We start from the raw sequence: 18284 nt of genomic DNA, 5'->3' as shown, positions 1-18284 counted from the left end.
TTAAAGTGACGCCTTCTGAACAGGTATGGTGGCACATACCTGCAATCCCAGCTACTTCAAGGCTGAGGCAGAAGGATCACTCAAACCTAAGCCTTTGAGACAGGCTGGTAAACATAGTAAGATACCTTTTTTTATTAAAATAATATCTTTTGAAACATGAAATTATTTATTATATAGGTGTGATATATAAAGAAACATAGACATGTACCCTGACATAGCCACATAGAGAGGTCTCTTTTTTATTTTTAATTTTCCTTTTTTGTTTGTTTCTTTCTTTTTCTTCTGAGACAGTGTCTTTCTAGCTACACTTAGACCTGCCTCAAACTTACAGTCCCCTCTCTTCAGCCTCTTGAACACTGAGATCAGAGGTGCACACCACTGTGCCCAGCTTGGATCAGTCTTGTTTGATAATAGTGCCTGTGTTTCCTCCTGACTTTATATGAGGAGTTTTAACCCATCTGAAAGTGAATTTTCCTGTACACTATGGAGAGTCGATCTTGTCTGACTTCTCTGGCCGTGCTCAATTTAGAAGCATAATGTGCTTCATGGTCTGAATAGGTCCTGTTTCTCTGCACCCTTTGCCAAGACCATGCCGTTTCTACCGTCCCTCTTGTTATTTCTCCACAGTGAGTTTGATATCTACGGGTTTAGGACTGTCCCTGATGATGATGAGGAAGAGAAGTTGGTCGCCAAGGTCCGAGCACTGGACCTGAAGACTCTGTACCTCACAGACAACCAGGAGGTTTCCACTGGGGTCAAGTGGGAAAACTATTTTGCGAGCACAATGAACAGGGAGATGGCATGCTCTCCGGAGCTGAAAAACCTGATCCGAGCAGGCATTCCCCACGAGCACCGCTCCAAGGTGTGGAAGTGGTGTGTTGACCGTCACACCAGGAAGTTCAAGGACAGCATGGAGCCAGACTACTTCCAGACCTTGCTGCAGAAGGCTCTGGAGAAACAGAACCCGGCCTCCAAGCAGATCGAGCTGGACCTGCTCCGGACTCTGCCCAACAACAAGCACTACTCCAGCCCCACGTCGGAGGGCATACAGAAGCTGCGCAGTGTCCTGCTCGCCTTCTCCTGGCGGAATCCCGATATCGGCTACTGCCAAGGCCTGAACAGGTGGGTGTCAGCCTAAGAAAAGCTTGTATCCTGGGGGAAAAGAGGGACAGCGGCAGGACAGTTTCATGATTCAGCACCCCCGTCCTAGAGTAATGCAGGCAGACTCTGCTTCAGAAAGCATAAGGACTGCAGAGGGGTCTGGGGTGTGGCTCAGTGGCACAAGTGGAGCCCTAGGCCAGTCCCCGGCACCGGGATTAGTCAGCACAGAAGACGGCTCGCTTGAAGCATCTTGGAGGCTCCTTTTTTTCTTCCTTGCTCTTCTCTTCACACTTGGGTTTTAATCGTAAGAATCTGACTGTACTGCTTGATAGTTGGTGGAGCAAAAGCTTGTGCCATTTGCTTATACAGGATCCTGAATGATCCTGTATGTTTTTTTCCTACTGACTAAAACAGTCCTTGAAGGACTTAACTTGCTTGCCTTCTCGCAAGCAATATAAAATATATATTAATTTTTTCTAACCAATTTCACACATGCATGTGATGCAGCCTGACTACTCTTTTTTTTTTTTAAAGATTTATTTATTTATTATATGTAAGTACACTGTAGCTGTCTTCAGACACTCCAGAAGAGGGCGTCAGATCTTGTTACAGGTGGTTGTGAGCCACCATGTGGTTGCTGGGATTTGAACTTCAGACCTTCGGAAGAGCAGTCAGGTGCTCTTACCCACTGAGCCATCTTACCAGCAGCCTGACTACTCTTGTCCCTAGCACTCTCCCAGCCCCTACCCTCCCCGTAAATCTTTCCCATTCGTATCTGTTCAATTTTGTAGCCACTGTGTAGACTCTCTTACACGTCTTGAATATCTTTCATAAGCAAAAGCCACTTAGGGCCTCTCACGGTTTGTTAGTGTTCCAGGCTTGTCATCCTGAGCTCTGTGTGCTGGGCCAGGACAAGGCTTTGGGAGTCCCGCAGTCTGCTCCCCACCCATCTCCTCTGCTCTGGGGACTGGGAGCAGCTTCCTGCTGTGAGTCTCCTCTTTCACCTCTGTCTGCTTTCTATCTCACTGCAGTTGGTGTATTCACATTCCTTCCCAGGCTTGTCAGAAAGATAAAGGGAGCGTGGTCACTTAATCCCAGCACTGTAAATGGATCTCTGTGAGTTTGAGGCTAGCCTGGGTCTATACATTGAGTTCTAGGCCAGTCAAGGCTGTATACTGAGACCCAGCCTCAGAAAGGAATGGAGGAAAGATGAAATATTTGTGTGTACTTGAGCAGATCTCCCATAAGGAGATTGTATGTTCCCGAGGTTTGAATGCTGGCGTGTAGTCTGGCTGCTCAGGGCTTTCATGCTCCTGACCCATGCGGGTTCCTGACCCCACCCCCAGGTAAGCTGTGTGTCTGCAGTGGGAGAACTACGGGAGGGAAGGTTTCAAGCTGGACTGCCACTTACTTAAAGCGCAGATGAAGCCCAATGGCTACAAGGAAGCCATGCATTTGAGGACAGGGTTGTTCTCTCTACCCAGGAAACCCTGACTTCTCCATCCTCAAGGATGGGGTCGTTCTCTCTGCTCTTGGGAGGTTAAAAGGGACTTCAGCTTCTCCTGGATAGTCTGCATTTAAAAACCAAAACCAGCCTAAAGCAGTCCTGGTTTTACTTAAAGCCACAGCTCACACTATACTGGCCAGGGCACCATGGTGAAAACTAACCGGTGCCCTCCTGGAGCCAGGTCTGTGGATCTGTGGGTGCTGAGAGCTCTGGCTGTCCCCACTCCTGTGCTGTTGAAGCTTCTGAAACTTAGCAGTGGGTGTGGGGAGCGCTTTCCCTCAGAGTCCTTGGCACATGTCCCTGCCTTCGATGCCCAGTTCCTTAGTGTAAGGGCCGTCTCTTCTGGATTTGTGCTTATCATGCTCAGCCTCGGTTTAAATGATGTCTTCATGTCTCTGTTTTGGACTTTGCACCCCACTCCTGGCCTCCTCAGGGGCTGTACCTTTGATTATTTGGTTGTTATTTTGATTATTTTGTCTGTGTAACTGTCCCCCGGGTGTCACCTTCCCGACTCCCCATCCCTTTTAGGAAGCTGAGGTCATCCCCTTGCCGCCTCCTACTCAGGTTCTGTTTTTCAAGTTGAAGTTTGCTGATTTCTTTCATTTTTATCAAAGAAAAATAGAGCAAGTTCTGAGCAAGGATCTTTTCCCTCTGACTCAAGCAGATAAGCAGAAGTTCTTGTGTCAGCTAAGTGCAGAGGGACATTTCCTCAACTCTGCTCCATTTCTGTGGATTGCCCTCAGGGCATCAGGCACAGTCAGAAGAGCTCTCTGCTGCTGAGTCAGCATGCATCCCCTACCCCGTTTTGTGATGCTGAGGTTTGGACCCAAGGCCTAAGGCCAACTTCTAGGCAACGCCATACCACTGAGCTGCATCCACAGTACACACACCTCCGTTCTAAACTTTGCCAACTCGCCCAGACATGAGCCTCAGTTGTGCTTTCCCCGGGCTCAAGCCTACTCCAAAACTGGGATTAGTCATTACCAACCACCTCTTGATTGTGGCAGGGTTCAAATATTTGGAGCCAGGTTTCCACTGTGAACAACACAGCAGTTGGTGTGTGTGAGCGCCTCTCCTGCCTCATGTGCACACCTCAGGCAGTTCCGAAGGCCTCCCTCCCTCCCTCCCATGGGATCCTATGCATCTCTGTTTCCTCCCTGCAGTGTGGCAGCTGGATAGTGGGTGAAATCACATCCGTAAACCTCCTCATACTCTCTCACATTCACCTTATTCTTTAGACATTAAAGGATTAATTAAACATTGTAAGCAGTGAGCTCAAAGAGCTAGCTGCATTAGCAAAATGTAAGAGTGAAACATTTCTTTAAGTGAGGCTGATGGATCACAGGGAGATGATTTCATTGGGAAATAATTTCAACTTTGAATAAAAGCCAAATGACAGGATCAAAACTTTTGTCCCCAAGTTTTAGCGGACTCATCCCTTGCCCAGAAATACTCATCTTTCTTCATTAGAGAAGTAGAAATCAGTCTGACTTCTAGAGAAAATGGCTTCAGGAGATGCAGCCATTGGTGAAGGCAGGAGCCGGAGCCAGCACTGACCTAGTCCCTGTCTGCCCACAGGTTGGTGGCAGTGGCTCTCCTTTACCTGGATCAAGAAGATGCCTTCTGGTGTCTCGTTACCATCGTGGAAGTCTTCATGCCCCGAGACTATTACACAAAGACTCTTTTAGGATCCCAGGTACTTTTAAAAATACTTTGTCTTGGTCACTGGCATAGAACCATAGTTGTCATGTGACCTGAATTAACGGGCAGGGGTTGGGGGGCAGCTTATAAACATAACTGCAGTGACTGACTGTAAATGGACTGTGTCAGCTTCTTCAGCTCACTGGGTACCACAAAGAGACAGCCCTCCCTGGCAGTCTGTCACAGAGCAAAGATGCTGGGGGCGCCTATTATGTTACCTCAGGTCTTCCAGAAGGCAGGCCACACCTGGAGATGTGCCTGTAGGGCGACAGAGGGCTGCTAAGGAGGCTGGGTAGGACTCTATCCTGGGGAAGAAGCAGGAGTTGAAGCAGAGTCTCTCAGCTGTCAGAGGAGCCACACTAGCAGCTTCCCTGGTGCCCTGCCTTGCCTTTCCCTGGTTTCGGAGAACAAGACAGTGATGGATCGTAAAGAGTGGCTCAGGACTGGCGGTCACCTCCCAGTCAGGATCAGAATGGTTCCCGTTCCGTTTCACACCTAGATCTTGACATCTGGGGTCAGAGTAGGGTGGTGTGGGCTGGAAGAGGCTGGCTCATCTGTCCCCACCTGGTCTGGCCTTGGGAACTTCCCTGTGGGCCCAGGACTACCCTAGTACTATTCCCTGCTTCTCTGCTGCCCTGGCCCTTTTCTCTGTGTCCTGGCTGCCATGACTTCAGACTCCTCCTGTCTCTCAACCACAGCAGTGAGTGCCACAGCTGCCTCCCCCGGTCCACAGCAAACCTTGCATACCTTCTTACGCCTGTCCTTGCTTCCTGCTCCACTTAGGCTATAGCCCCCTGGGCTCCTGGACTGTTTTCCACCCACCCATAAGGCTGTTGGATGCAGTTCACCCTCTAGTGACAGGACACTGTTTCTCTGTGTGTGGGACTTCTCTCCTAGAACGCCATCCCCTGCTCATCTAGAAAGCTCCAGGTCAGTTCCAGAATCTACCCGCCCTTCCACACTGCCTCCCTGTGTTCCCAGGGCAGCTGTGAGGGGCTCCTCAGTGCCTGCCACCCTTGCCTGTGATGACTGTTGCCTAGCTGGATTCACCCTTGCCTGCCTGCTTATCTGTCCTCTAGCTAATTGGTGGTGTCATCTGGGCCACAGCTCTATTATCTTAGGATGTCCAGCACATTCCAAAGAAATGTCAGCACCTTCAGGAGCTACTGTTTGACCAGAAATGGGAACTGGTATTTAGTGAGCCTGGCCTCAGACCGTGTAGCATCTTTCCTGTCCCACATTGGGCTCGGGAGAAAAGGAAGGGACAGCAAGATGGCTCACTGGGTAAAGTCACTTGAAGACCTACGTTTAATCTGTAGAACCAACATAGTAGAAGGAGAGACTTGACTCCTGCAAGTTTTCATCTCCACACCATGGTACATGGACGCATGCCAAAAGATGATGCAGTTGCTGTGGGGCTGAGCTGGGGATCGGACTCAGCCCTTGGGTCACCATGCCTAAGCTTGCACCTCTTTCCACAGTGGAAATGTCACTGGAAGGTGGTGCGAAGCTGAGCTCTGGCCTTCCCACAGCGGCCAGATCCCAGTCCCTGTGACAGCTGCATGAGTGTCCATGGACACAGAGAGAAGCTCGCCCGGTCTCTTGGCGATCCCTTCCCTTTCTGATTACCTGTGAGGTGCATCCCTGTCAGCATGAGTTTGTAAGCTAGGACATGCACAACAAGGGGGTGAGGCAGTGCTCTCAGTCGGGTGGGATCTTAAAATCCAGTGGCTAGTGCTCTGTGTGCTCACAGCACCTGAAAGCAGCCCTTCAGGCTCAACTTAAAGTCTCAGATGACTCACGGTTTGGGAATAGAAAAAACGAAGCCCTGCTTTCCCTGAACACTCTGGGACATGTCATCAGGTACCTTTATACCCTTAGGTTGGTGCTAGTTTCTTCTCTCAGGTGCCTATAACACATTCATTATCTCCATTATCTCTGTGTGCTGCTCCTAAAATAAGCTTGAGTCAGTCCCAGTGCAGGCTTCGCCAGATCCCAGAGCCCTAAGCCTGCTACCTGCTGCTACTGTGACCCAGCTGCTGGCCAGGATTCCCACCTTGCCATCTTTGGACTGTGTGCTGTGTGCCAGGATCTCACCAGGCATTGCAGACACTAATGAATAACACACTTATCCCATGTCCTCCAGTGTTCAGGGAAGGAGGGATAAGAGAGGCCTGAGCAGGCATTCCTTGGCAGCCTGCTCCATGCCCAGCCCTCTGCCAACCCCTGACAGCCTCACGTGAGGCACTGTCTTGCCACCTACTTGGGAGAAGAGATCTGTACACAGATTTCCTCCCACTTCAAAGCCAGGTGGATATCCTGCTCTTGCAGATGTCGTCAGATGACCATCTCTGTTCCTTTCTAGCTTCTTCAATGCTTGAAGAGTTGGCGAATGTGTCATTGTTTGAGTGCTGACGGATGAAAGGATCTGTCAGGACGGCACTCCTCAGGGGAGGGGACTGAGGCAGATGCTTGACCTCATAGGCAACTTTTGGGAACCATGGGATGCTCTGACAGCTTTTAAAATAGTTTTCGGGATTTTACATCTAACCTGAGTTTGACAGGCAGGTAGACGTGGGTGTGAGGTGAGGCGGGCCCCACAGCTTTTTATGTGCACTTTTGTTTCTTAAGTATTTGAGAAAATGATATTCATTTCAGCAGTCTGTACCTGAGTTTGTCTCTTGTTAGAAAGCAAATGTGCATTTTAATCAGTTGTTCTTCGTCAACTCTAGAGTACATTTATAGTGTAGAGAATTAGTTTCTAAAACACTGTTTTTAGCTATTTATTCACTCATTTGTTTTTGGACTTTTGAGAAAGGGTTTTGCTGTGTAACTGGCCCAGAACTCTATATCCTCCTGCCTCAGCCTCCCAAGTGAAAGGAATGTAGGTGTTCACAGCCATGCTTGCTAGTTTATAGCTTTGCCTTTTTGTTTTTTGGTTTGGTTTGGTTTGGTGGTTTTTGGTTTTTTGTTGGGGGGTTGGTTTTTTGGGGAGGCGGGGTGTTGAGACAGGGTTTTTCTGTGTAGCCCTGACTGTCCTGAAACTCACTCTGTAGACCAGGCTGGCTCCAAACTCAGAAATCCGCCTGCCTCTGCCTCCCAAGTGCCGGGATTAAAGGCATGCGCCACCACTGCCCGGCCCTCACTTTGCCTTTTAAAAAGTTAAAATTCCAATAGGAATTATTTTTTTAAAAAATAGAACTTTCAACAAGAAATAGTTGCCATCATCAGAGTTCTGGTCTGTCCATTAGAATAATATTGTCAAGTGTTAGCATCTGCTTAGACTGTAGCTGTGTTAGCACCCCAGGAATCCCAGTCGTGCGCACGCCTGTAGTCCTGACTAACTGGGGCTGTCCTAGTCCTGGTTACTGTCGCTGTAATGAAATGCCATGACCAACACAATTGGAGGAGGGAAGCGTTTGTTTGGTTTACAGCCCTACATTACTGTGCCTCTCCATAGGAAGGCAGGAACGTGGGAACCTGGAGGCAGGAGCTGATGCAGAGGCCGTGAAGAAGTGCCACTTACTGGCTTGTTCTTCGTGGCTTGTTCACCCTGCTTTCCTATAGAACCCAGGACCACTAGCCTGGGGATGACACTACCCACAATTGGTTGGGCCCTCCTCCATCAGTCACTAATTAAGAAAGAGCTCTACAGCAGTGGTTCTCAACCTGGGGGTCATGACCCCATTGGGGAGAGGGGGAAGGTCAAATGATTCTTTCACAGAGGTCACCTAAAACCATCAGAAAAGCAAATTATTACAGTTTATACAAGTAGCAAAATCACGATTATGAAGTAACAATAAACATAATTTTGTGGTTGGGGGAGGTGTTACCATAACATGAGGAACTGCATTGAAGGGTCACGACACCAGGAAGGTTGAGAACCGCTGCCCTACAGGCCTGCCTACAGCCTGATCTTATGGAGGCATTTTCTCAATCAAGGTTCCTTCCTAGCAGATGACTCTAGCTTATGTCAAGTTGACATAAAACTAGCCAGCACAGGGAGACAGTTGGCAGACTTGCAGATGAGTCCAGGGTGTCCTCCAGGGTAGACTCCATATAAGCACCTTCAGTACCCGCAAGCTGCCATACTGTTCTCCAAAGTGGCCATCCAGTTGATTTCCCCGTCAGCTTCCCTAGAGAGGGTGTCCTACCCCATGGTCCCTGCACGAGCAGACCAGAGCCTGACCTCCAGGCCTGGCTTTGTGCTTCTCTTCACCCCCTTCTCGCCGTTGGACCTCTCACTGTAGGGGTCTCATCCTAAAGGTGCCCTGGGGCACCGCTGCTTCTCCTCTTTCCAGTCCACTCCTGTGCCCTGTCTCAGAAGCCACGTCTTTGGCCTCTTAGTGGCAGGCTCAGAAGTGGGGTGTTCTGAGCAGCTTTTTGTCTCACTCACACAAAGCTGAGTTTCCTTTGGCAGTTACCGTCAAGTAAAGTTCCGCACACCCACTTCCATTTTTCTGTTTTCATCAGTTTGGCCAGGGGGGCCTCGGCCGTCCAGTCTAGTCTTCCTGTTGCAGCTAGAAGGATGGATCTAGAGATCAGGCTTCACTGTTGGACACCCTACTGAAAGCCTTAGAATACTTCTCCTTTCTTCTCTGCTGTTCGCAGACTAGGGATAGAGAAGGTGGTTTTGCAGACTGGTATTAATCTTTGCATGTGTCAAATAAAACTGATCAGACGTGAAGAAAATGCATGAGTCCACTGTGCTACCTCAGTGTTGTTCTCTGAAGCTTGTTTCTGCTGCCTACACAGAGAGAGGGGGAGATGGGGGGGGGGCTTTGTATGGGTCCCACAGTAGGGAAAGCTCCTTGGTGTGGCCTCTCAGCCCTCTTCCTAGAAGCCCGATCCCTGCCGCAGTTATGCTAATCCACTTGTGCAGCTGCCCCTCTCACCTCTCCCATTCTGTAGGTCATCCTTGAACCCTGTTTAGCCTTCTGCCCGACACTGGCAGCACTGACCAGTCGCCTGACCTAACATGCAGAGGCTATAGCCCCCTGTGGCTGGTCTGTCTTGCAGTAGTTTACATGTCTCTTTTAATGCTCACAGCAGCACAGTGGGTAAGTCAGCTATCTCTGCCTATCCTTCAGAAGAGTACAGAACTGTTTAGAACATCCTTTGTAGGTGGAACTAACTCGGATTCACCTGGGATCCTCTAACTCGCGTGTTCTTTCTGCCACCCTGCCCTGTCAGACCTGCTCACTGCATGGTGTGAGCAGTCGTGTTCTATTTCTTGTCCGGCGCTCATGCATCTAAGACTGCCTGTATTCATAGGAGTGTTGGCAGGCTGACACCAACCTACCAGCTCTTTTCACTAGCCTGCTTCCACATAAGATGCTGAGTACAGGAGCTGCTTTCAGGCTGGAGACCATTCCCTTCTCCCCATACCCTAGGGAGAATGACACATAGTAGTGGCCTTGCAGAATTTTCGGTCAGCTGCTCCTGAGACACAGAGCAGCCTGGCTCTATGATGTGCCCCACATGGACATCCAGAAGAGCTGTGTTGCTGCACGTCCCCACGGGCTCCACCCTCTGCTCTCAGGTGGCACAGCTGTTCTGGCTTGCTTGCTTCGTGCCCTGCCAGACCCCAGGCCTTTCCGCCCTCTGTGCCCTCTCCAGGTGGACCAGCGGGTGTTCAGAGACCTCCTGAGTGAGAAGCTGCCTCGACTGCACACCCATTTTGAACAGTACAAAGTGGACTACACCCTCATCACCTTCAACTGGTTTCTGGTGGTATTTGTGGACAGCGTTGTCAGCGACATCCTCTTTAAAATATGGGACTCTTTCCTTTATGAGGGACCAAAGGTGAGTGGGCTCTGCAGCTATACGCACTCGTCGGACTGTGACAGGCTGTGTCAGTAGTGGCAGAATGGCTGATTCTCCTGGAGCTTGTGAGGTTACCACAGCACCAAACTTACCTCCCTGTGATGGGTTCCTGCAGGCCTTGGGAAGCAGCAGTCACATGCTCATCCGTGAAGACCCTCAGCCTGAAGCTAGGCATGGTAGCTCCCAGGGAGAGCCTGTCACAGAGTAACCTAGCATGATGCTCAGTAGCTGAGTGGGCCAGCCCTTGCTGTGCTCATACAAGGCCTCTAGGTTCAGTCCCTGCCCTCCAGCTGCCCACCCCCCCAATACTGCACTATACCATAGCACAGCACACCAAAAGTAAACAAACAAGTGGCTGGTGGAACAACGTAGCAAGCCCCTCCGACCTCTATAAACGAACAAATAGACACACTAAATAATAAATAAATAAATAAATAAATAAATAATGTTAAGTAAAAATAAAAACTAAACATAACTAAGAAAATATAGTAGGAAAACAGTCTGTCTCCTCAATTTATATGTTGTCTTTCATGTTTCTTTTTTTCTTTATTGGATACTTTATTTATTTACATTTCAAATGTTATCCCCTTCCCTGGTTTCCCGTCCAGAAACCCCCTAGCCCATCCCCCTTCCTCCTGCTTCTTTGAGGGTGTTTCCCCATCCACCCACCACTCCTGCCTCCCCGCCCTGGCATTCCCCTACACTGGGGCATCGAGCCTTCACATATTTCTTAAGCGTTGCTTTTAACTTTACTGTGTCTTGGAACTAGTTCTGTGTCAGCACATAGAGAACCTGTTTCGTAACTCACTGGAGTTTCCTCGTGCACCATAGCCCCTGATGGTGGCCACTTTGGTTGCTTCCAATCTCTTGCTGCTTCAGAAAAAGCTACACCCAGCTCTCATGGGACTTTTCATCTCTCTGCATGTGTGCAAGTGCATTATAGATTTAGCCCAGCATTGCAGGATCAAAGGTTGGTCCATGGGTAGCATTGAGGTAACAGATGACCACTCAAAAGGGCCTTTTGCAGTCACCCCATATGCAGATTCAGTGTCCAACACAAAGCATTGCCACTTTTATAGTCTAATTTGTCATTAATACAAAGAACTTTCAACTAGAATCATAAACGCTGCTCCTATTGGGCCATAGGTGAAGAGAACCATGAACAATTTAACCCTATAAATACCACTTACTAAGTATCATACAGTGTGGGCTAGAGTAGCCATTCAGGGCTCTTAGATGTGGAAATAGCAGTTTGTTCCAAAGCTGCCTGAACTTGTAAGATCACCAGGAGTTCACTACCCCCCTAGCCTTCCCCTTAGTACCCCAAAAGCAAATCAGCAAAATCCACTGTTATTTCACCATATTGAAAAGGCGGTCAGAACCAGCCGAGACTATGCCTGGCTCTGGAGTTGGCAGTTTCACATTTTCAGTCAAAAAAGCCCAGGTTTTGATCTTATGTAAAAGTGGTGTCTAGATATGTATTCTTTGTTGACTACAAAGGTTAGTTAGCCAAAAGTGAAAGGATTCCACAAGTCAGTCAGTCACCTTACCTCCTAGGAACACGGCTGCCTTGTCGGAAACCACAAGTATTTGTTTTATTGTACCTAAGGGCCTTGTCCAGTCCTGGAAGTCACCCTTCGGTTCAGGTGTCCGCCCAAGGGCAGGGCCCTCAGGATACTTCCTCTAGCCAGCCCCAGGGAGAACTTCAAAGCCCAGCCTCGTGCAATTACCGTTTCCCTGGCTTTCCTGCAGGTTATTTTCCGTTTTGCCCTGGCACTTTTTAAATATAAGGAAGAGGAGATCCTGAAATTGCAAGATTCGATGTCCATATTCAAGTATCTGCGTTACTTCACTCGGACTATCCTCGATGCCAGGTGAGTCCACAGGCTCCTCAGACTCGGGGTTGTCCAGGGTGCCGTGGTGCTCTTTCCTAGAGAAAGAAATGGGAAGGGCCATGTGTTACAGGAGTGAGATGGTAGATAAAAAGACAGCCCTGAGCGCTGAGGTTTCCAGAGGGAACATGCCTTTCCTGATCCACAAACGTAGTGTGAGGAAGCCCAAGCCGTGCCTCAGGGATGCCTTGGGGCACAGAGGTGCTCAGAGGAAACATGTTTGGGAACAACGAGAGGGGCCACCAAGTTTGTGCCCGGCTGCTGGGGCTCATGGCTACATCCTAGCCTGGCTCCTTAGGCCGTACTCAGGAATTTTAGCTTCATTCTAATCGTAACAGAATGTCACTGAAAGATAAGAGGATTGAGGCAGGACCAGCCACTGGGAGGGTAGATGGTGACTGTTGAAAGTCCCCAGGAGGAAAGGTGGTGGCCCGGAGTGGGGTGTCCTGAGAGGTGGAGAGAAGTGGGACAGATGGAAGAGATTGGGGATTTTGAAATTGAAAGAACCCTAGGTTTCCAGCTTGAAGAGGAGTCATGAATCATGTCCCCACATGTATACACACACACACCTTGGGCCACGTGGCTATTTCTTGTCTGGGCTGCCATTTTCCCTAGGCCACAATTAGTGGCTGCTCTGGTTCCAGCAGCTGGGGTAGACCTTGGCAACGAAAGTAGTTGGCAGAAGCTATACCAGGTCTCTGGGAGGTCGTCGCTGTTTTTAGGATCTTTCTCGTAGGGAGTACATTTTCAAGATGGCTTTAGGCTTAGTGCCTAACTAAGACTAACTGGATTTGTGCCCAGTGAGAAAGGGCATCTGAAAGTGTTTGCTGTGCAAGACTGGTGAAAGGTTCAGGGTGAGGATTGTGTTCATGTCGCATTGGTTAAGATTATTAAGAGTAACTGAATGAATTCCCACATGACAGTGGAGAGCATTTTGGTTCCAGAGATGGATTTGCCTCACCATGACACTCTTAAGGGGGATGTCAGGGCTGCCTGGAGATAAATCTTCCTCCTCTACTTCCTGTCACCATTGGACAGAACAAGGCAGCTCCCATCTTGCCTGATCCTACAGCGCCCCCTGGTGAATGGCTCATGATGCAGTTTCCCCTTTGCTTTAGAAAGTCAAGGCCACAGACCAAGAGCTCCCAATATGTACATGAGGTCCTGGTCCTATTCCCCCTGTCCTGCAACCTCCCACCTCCTGGGAGGTTGCTGAGGTTGCTGGTGCCTTTGTTCCACCTCCACACTAGAGTTTCAGTATTTTAAGGAGCTGCCCATACTAGCTGTCTGAGGTGAGGCAGTTCCGCAGACTAGACAGGTCTTACAAAGTGGTCAGGCGTTTCCATAGCCAGGTGCATTCAGGAGACACCGGACGATGCAAGATTGAACTGGTTGGTGGCTGCAGGGTCCATGAGAGGCTGGGCATTCAAGGGCAGTGTCTGGGTTCCCCTATTTTGCAGCCCGGGCCATGTTGCTGTTGGCTCTTTCCAACTAGAGGAGTAAAGGAATAATGCCATACCCCCTTTTTCACTTTGGAGCAAGGCCTGAGGTTTCTGGCTTACAGAGCCTGTGGCTCATGTAAGAGAAAGGACAGTGGTAAACTCCTGGATCCCAGTCTCAGTGGCATACCCCAGCTAGCTCACAAGGCTGGGCCTGAGACACAGCTGGGCCTCGTCGGGCCTCTCATAACCTCCAGTACTTGCCTGTCCTAGAACAAACGCATGGAGAACTTGGCCTTTAAAGAAGGCAGGCCAGTCTCACCTTTTCACTTCCTTACAAGAGAAGCTGTTGGAATATAAAGATGAGAAAGGTGCATATCCTTTATACACCCATGCTAAATGGAGCTCAGGCCTTGGAGCAGCAGGTGGCTAACAAGGGAATGAGCCCCTGCTATCAGGGAGCAAGACCATAGGCCTGGAAGAATCAGTTGGGAAGTGACCTATCCCTTGGCATAAGAGAAGCTCTGTCTTTCTGTGATACCAAGGAACCAGTACAACTGACCCGTGAGTGCTGGAAAGCAAAGCCAGGCGTGCCGACTGTCCCTAGCTCTATTTTTATTACAGACTGTCCAGTAGCTGAAGTATTACAAACCTAAGACATTGTTGTCAGTTGGTGCATTGAATGCTGCGTGTACCTCTGTAGAGTGCATCTTGGCCCAGGTCACACTGCAGATAGGATCTGACGCCATCACCATGCCTAGTCCGTTGGTATCAGGACAGTTTTCCAGAGAATCATACTCACTGACCCCTGCTATCTCTGAGTGAACACCAGGCTATTAGTGCCTACTACATGTAGAAACCATATAGAGTACACCTCCCATCGCTTCCAGGGTGCAGATGGAGAATCAGGTCAAAATGGAGTCTGAGCTCACTGTGCCTTCCGCCTCTCTGCATAAGCTGGGCCTGGGTTCCCAGGGTGATATTCCCCCATCCCATGGTACATGTGCCTTACTCCCTTCTCTGGTCTCTAGGCAGTGCTCTGGGCACTCACCTGAGCTCTGCTGATGCTCATCTCTGCCCTTTGTCCCACCAGGAAGCTGATCAGCATCTCCTTTGGGGATCTGAACCCCTTCCCCCTGCGCCAGATCCGGAACCGGAGAGCCTACCACCTGGAGAAGGTCCGGCTGGAGCTGACAGAGCTGGAGGCCATTCGAGAGGACTTCCTGCGTGAGCGGGACACTAGCCCTGACAAAGGCGAGCTAGTTAGCGATGAGGAGGAAGACACTTGAATGGATCCCCACCCTAGGATGCTGCTCTTCTTGCCTTCCTTCATAACCAAAAGTAGCAAAGGCACATCACTGCACATCAGCTGTCAGATTGTAACATCTACAGCCTCTGGCTTCTGCTGGGCAGATGTCCAGAGCTAAGCTGCACTTTCTCATCTCCCATTTCGGGGCAGGGGGCAGGTGGCTTTACAGCCATTTCCGTGTCACATGCATCATATGCTTGCTGCCTGATTGGTGACTCACCGGGTGACTGTTTCCAAGGGCCTGTTTACAGCATCTGCCAGTTGTGTGCGTGTTTCGCCCCACAAAAACTATGTTCCACATCTCCCTATGCTCTTTCTTTTACCCAAGGGCAGCACTGTGGAGGAATGTGCAGGGCGCCACAGTGTGGCTGCTTCCAGGGTCACAAGGTCACCATAAGAAGAGGGACCTCTTTAAAAAGCAAGCACACAACTGGCCTCCCAGGCTGGCGTGGGAGCCCTCTGCTGGTGGCTTGGCACTGCCAGCCGCAGTCCCTTCTGGACTAGCCTTTGCTCTCCTATGTAGCCTTTCAGACTGCAGCACTCCCCCTGATCTGCAGCAGTGCCCACACTTCTCACTGCCAGCTGCTTTGCCAGCTGTCTGTCCCAGATTGCAGTGGGGCTAAACACATCTCCAGGAGCTGCTGTAGGAAGCTCTTCTAGCTGGGAGCTGACTTGTAGACACCATTCTCCAACTCTGGCTGGCTTGGGGTTCCAAAGGGACCTTGCAGTAGACCCAGCCCTGCATAAGGGAACATAGGAAACTCTCAGATCTGTGGCTTGTGGGCTCCTGGATTCAGGGCTCTAGAATCTCTCCTGCCTGACAGCTGGAGTGGGGCTGACTGCCAGCTTCCTGCATCTGGAAGCACCTGGAGTGGTGAGTTCTAGTCTCTGTGTTGCCTGGATTATCCTTGTCTTCAACAGGGATCTGGGGCCACTATGGCCTCTGGAATAGCAGACTCTGGGGACTTGGAACACTTCTTTCTTGAAGCCCAGAGAGGGTTTGAACAAGAAAGGTTATTTTTGCTCAGTCCCAGCGCATCGCTGATGGGTGACTGTCATGAGAAAGCATGTTACACAGTATTATGGGAGCACAAGGGAAACAGCCTTGGACTACTTTACACTACCTGGGGGAAAATTGGAAACAATCCTTAGTGTAAACACACTCAGACTCAGGAGCGGAGCAAGACAGTTTCGAGAAGCGCTTTTTCCATGACCCATTTTCCTGTTTTTGCTGTCTGCTTTCTAGCACTTGAGTGGCTGAGTCCATTTTTCAGTATCTAGACTATGCTTAACTTCTCCAAAAGTTGCTTCATTTATTACCATGTAAAAGGAGCTGGTCTCTCTATTTAGCCAATGGCCTTTGCCTATCTTCAGGTATCAAAAATGTCATCCTTGTGTCTTTAGGATGGTGGTTTGAGGCCTGGTTTCTTCAGGAAGCTTGTCTGGAGCTGGACAGTGGTCTTACTGCTATTCCAGAGCCTCCCTGAGACCAAATGCAGGGAGATGCCCCACCCCCTTGGAAGTGCCGGCTCTCAGCCTTGGGGACAGCTGTTAGGAAGTGCCGCAGGGTAGGGTTGCCCCAGGGCTCAGTTGCCATGTCAGTTTCGTACCAGAAGATGCCAGTCCAGATGTGCATTTGGTGTAAATTTACTGGCGGGTTGCTTTTGTCCTGTATGCTGGTGGAGGAGTCTTTAAAGCACCTGGTGATGCCGGGGACATGGCTTAGAACATGTGCCTGGTGTGTGGGACTCTGGGTTCCAGCCCAGTGATTGGAAACGAAAATCTCCAATATGCATGGGGTCCTGTTCTGCCATTCCCTGAGAGACGGCATTAGTTTCTCAAGCAGTTAGCATCAGTGCTCAGGTAAAAGTCTCAAGAGGCCCCAAGGGGAATGCACAAATGCACACTTAGAGGCTCTCATCCCTGGATAAATGACTCAGTGGCTTCAGAGCTGAGAAGGAGGGCTTGCCCTCTTTCCAGTTTGGGGACAAAATGGCAGATGCTTGTCCCAGAGGCAAGGCTCCGGTGACTGAGCCATCTTCTCCCATTCCCTCATCACGGAGACTGTCTTTACCCTCCTCTAGTGTTCCTGAGGTTCCAGACTTCTCCCAGCCACCGTGGCAGGTACCCCTCATGTCAGGGACTGCCTCGTGCTGCTTTTCATCTGAACCTTTACCCAGCATGCAACGCATGGCTCCTGCCTGGTGAGCCTCGTGGGCTGAGAAAGCCAAAGCACAGCCTCCAGCGTGTGGGTCCAAATGCACGTGCCACAGTAGAGGAGCACCCTGCGCTTGGCGCCCCGTCTGGTGGGACCTACCGATATTCCAACCGTTGACACTTTTATATTTTCACTACATTTTATATTTTTATAGACTATTTTATATTAAGGTTTTTCTAGATCCTGTACAACTTTTATATAACAAGTTCTATTTTGTGTGCACGACTCCCCTGTATGTATTTATATCAACCCGAGCCTCCCAGATTGCAGGTCCCTCTTGTGCCACCTTTTCCTCTTAGCCTTGACTGTCCCTCTCCTCTGCTCACCCAGGTAGCCTCAGGGGCTACTTCTAGCCGTGATAACACCCGAACAGCAGTCACTGGTCAGCATGTACTTCTCTGGTGTTTGTTAGCTGTGGTCTGTTGATACAGGAAGTACTCTGGGCAGTACCCAGTCAGGTTACCACACTATGTTACCGCACAAACCCCTCTCCCTCAGTACAGTGGGTGTCCTGATGCAGCGACCTCTGGGTGGGTGGCTGGTCAGGAAAGTCCTCGAAGACAGAGGCTAGATGCAAGCCCGATGTATGAGGCTCTGCTCCTGTGGGCAACTAGGGGACTTGAGGGCACACTGCCAAATGACTGTCCTTTCATATCACAGCAGCTTCCCTGCTCATCCTTGAGTTAAATGTAGACTTGTAAAGGAAGAAATAAACTAATTTTTATTACATTCTGCCTCAAAAGGTAGGTGTAGTCATTTGTGACAGAAGCCTCTACGTGGTCTTGTGGTATGGGGTGTACATGAGGGCCTTCTCCAGTTTGCCAGCCTCATGATTCTTATGTGTCTTCTCTTGGTTCCACTGGAATGGGAGACAGGGTGCCCTTCTTGACACTGGTAGGCCTCAGTTGCCCTGAGTACCATGGGTGAACTATGGGCAGAGGCTGAAGTCATAAGTGAAATGCTGCCTGTTTCCAGACAGTTTACCCACCCCACACCTCCCCCCTTGGGAGATAGGCACCCTTTTGCACCAGCTGTGCATGCCCAGCCTGAGTCACGGCTTGTTTGCCTCCTGTCTGTGTGGACAGCTCAGGCCCAGCTGCCACGAGGGACTCCCCCAGACATCTCTGGAAAAAACCAAGAATGATTAGGACCAAATGTCTTTCCGACGGTGGGAGGGGGGGGTGGGAGGGGAGTTCAACCAGGGCTCTTCAGTGTAGGCCTAGACCTATTACACTGCTGCTGGTCTTTGGGAGACAGATTTATTCAGCAAGGCCAGGGGAGCTCCTAAGGC

At 49.9% G+C, this 18284-nt stretch overlaps 1 protein-coding gene across 3 annotated transcripts in view; it reads left to right on the top strand.

Annotated features, from left to right (window-relative positions):
• Positions 1-17735, top strand: part of Tbc1d2b (TBC1 domain family, member 2B) — a 68726-nt gene extending 50991 nt beyond the window's left edge. Inside the window, exons 9-14 of one of the 3 annotated variants that reach the window (XR_001778980.2) lie at positions 628-1122; positions 4187-4304; positions 5093-5239; positions 9929-10114; positions 11888-12009; positions 14560-17727. Coding sequence is in view for 2 of the 3 variants with exons in the window: in NM_194334.2 (NP_919315.2) it covers positions 628-1122; positions 4187-4304; positions 9929-10114; positions 11888-12009; positions 14560-14755 (1117 nt within the window). In the remaining variant the exon portion in view is untranslated. Of the gene's footprint in view, positions 1-627; positions 1123-4186; positions 4305-5092; positions 5240-9928; positions 10115-11887; positions 12010-14559 lie in introns of all 3 variants that reach the window. The other 2 variants (NM_194334.2, XM_011242794.3) reach the window with 2 other exon arrangements.
• Positions 17736-18284: the final 549 nt, after the last annotated feature.

Source organism: Mus musculus, chromosome 9 (genome assembly GCF_000001635.26).
Source record: "Mus musculus strain C57BL/6J chromosome 9, GRCm38.p6 C57BL/6J".
Lineage (NCBI taxonomy): Eukaryota > Metazoa > Chordata > Mammalia > Rodentia > Muridae > Mus > Mus musculus.
This window is presented reverse-complemented; position numbering and strand designations above follow the sequence as displayed.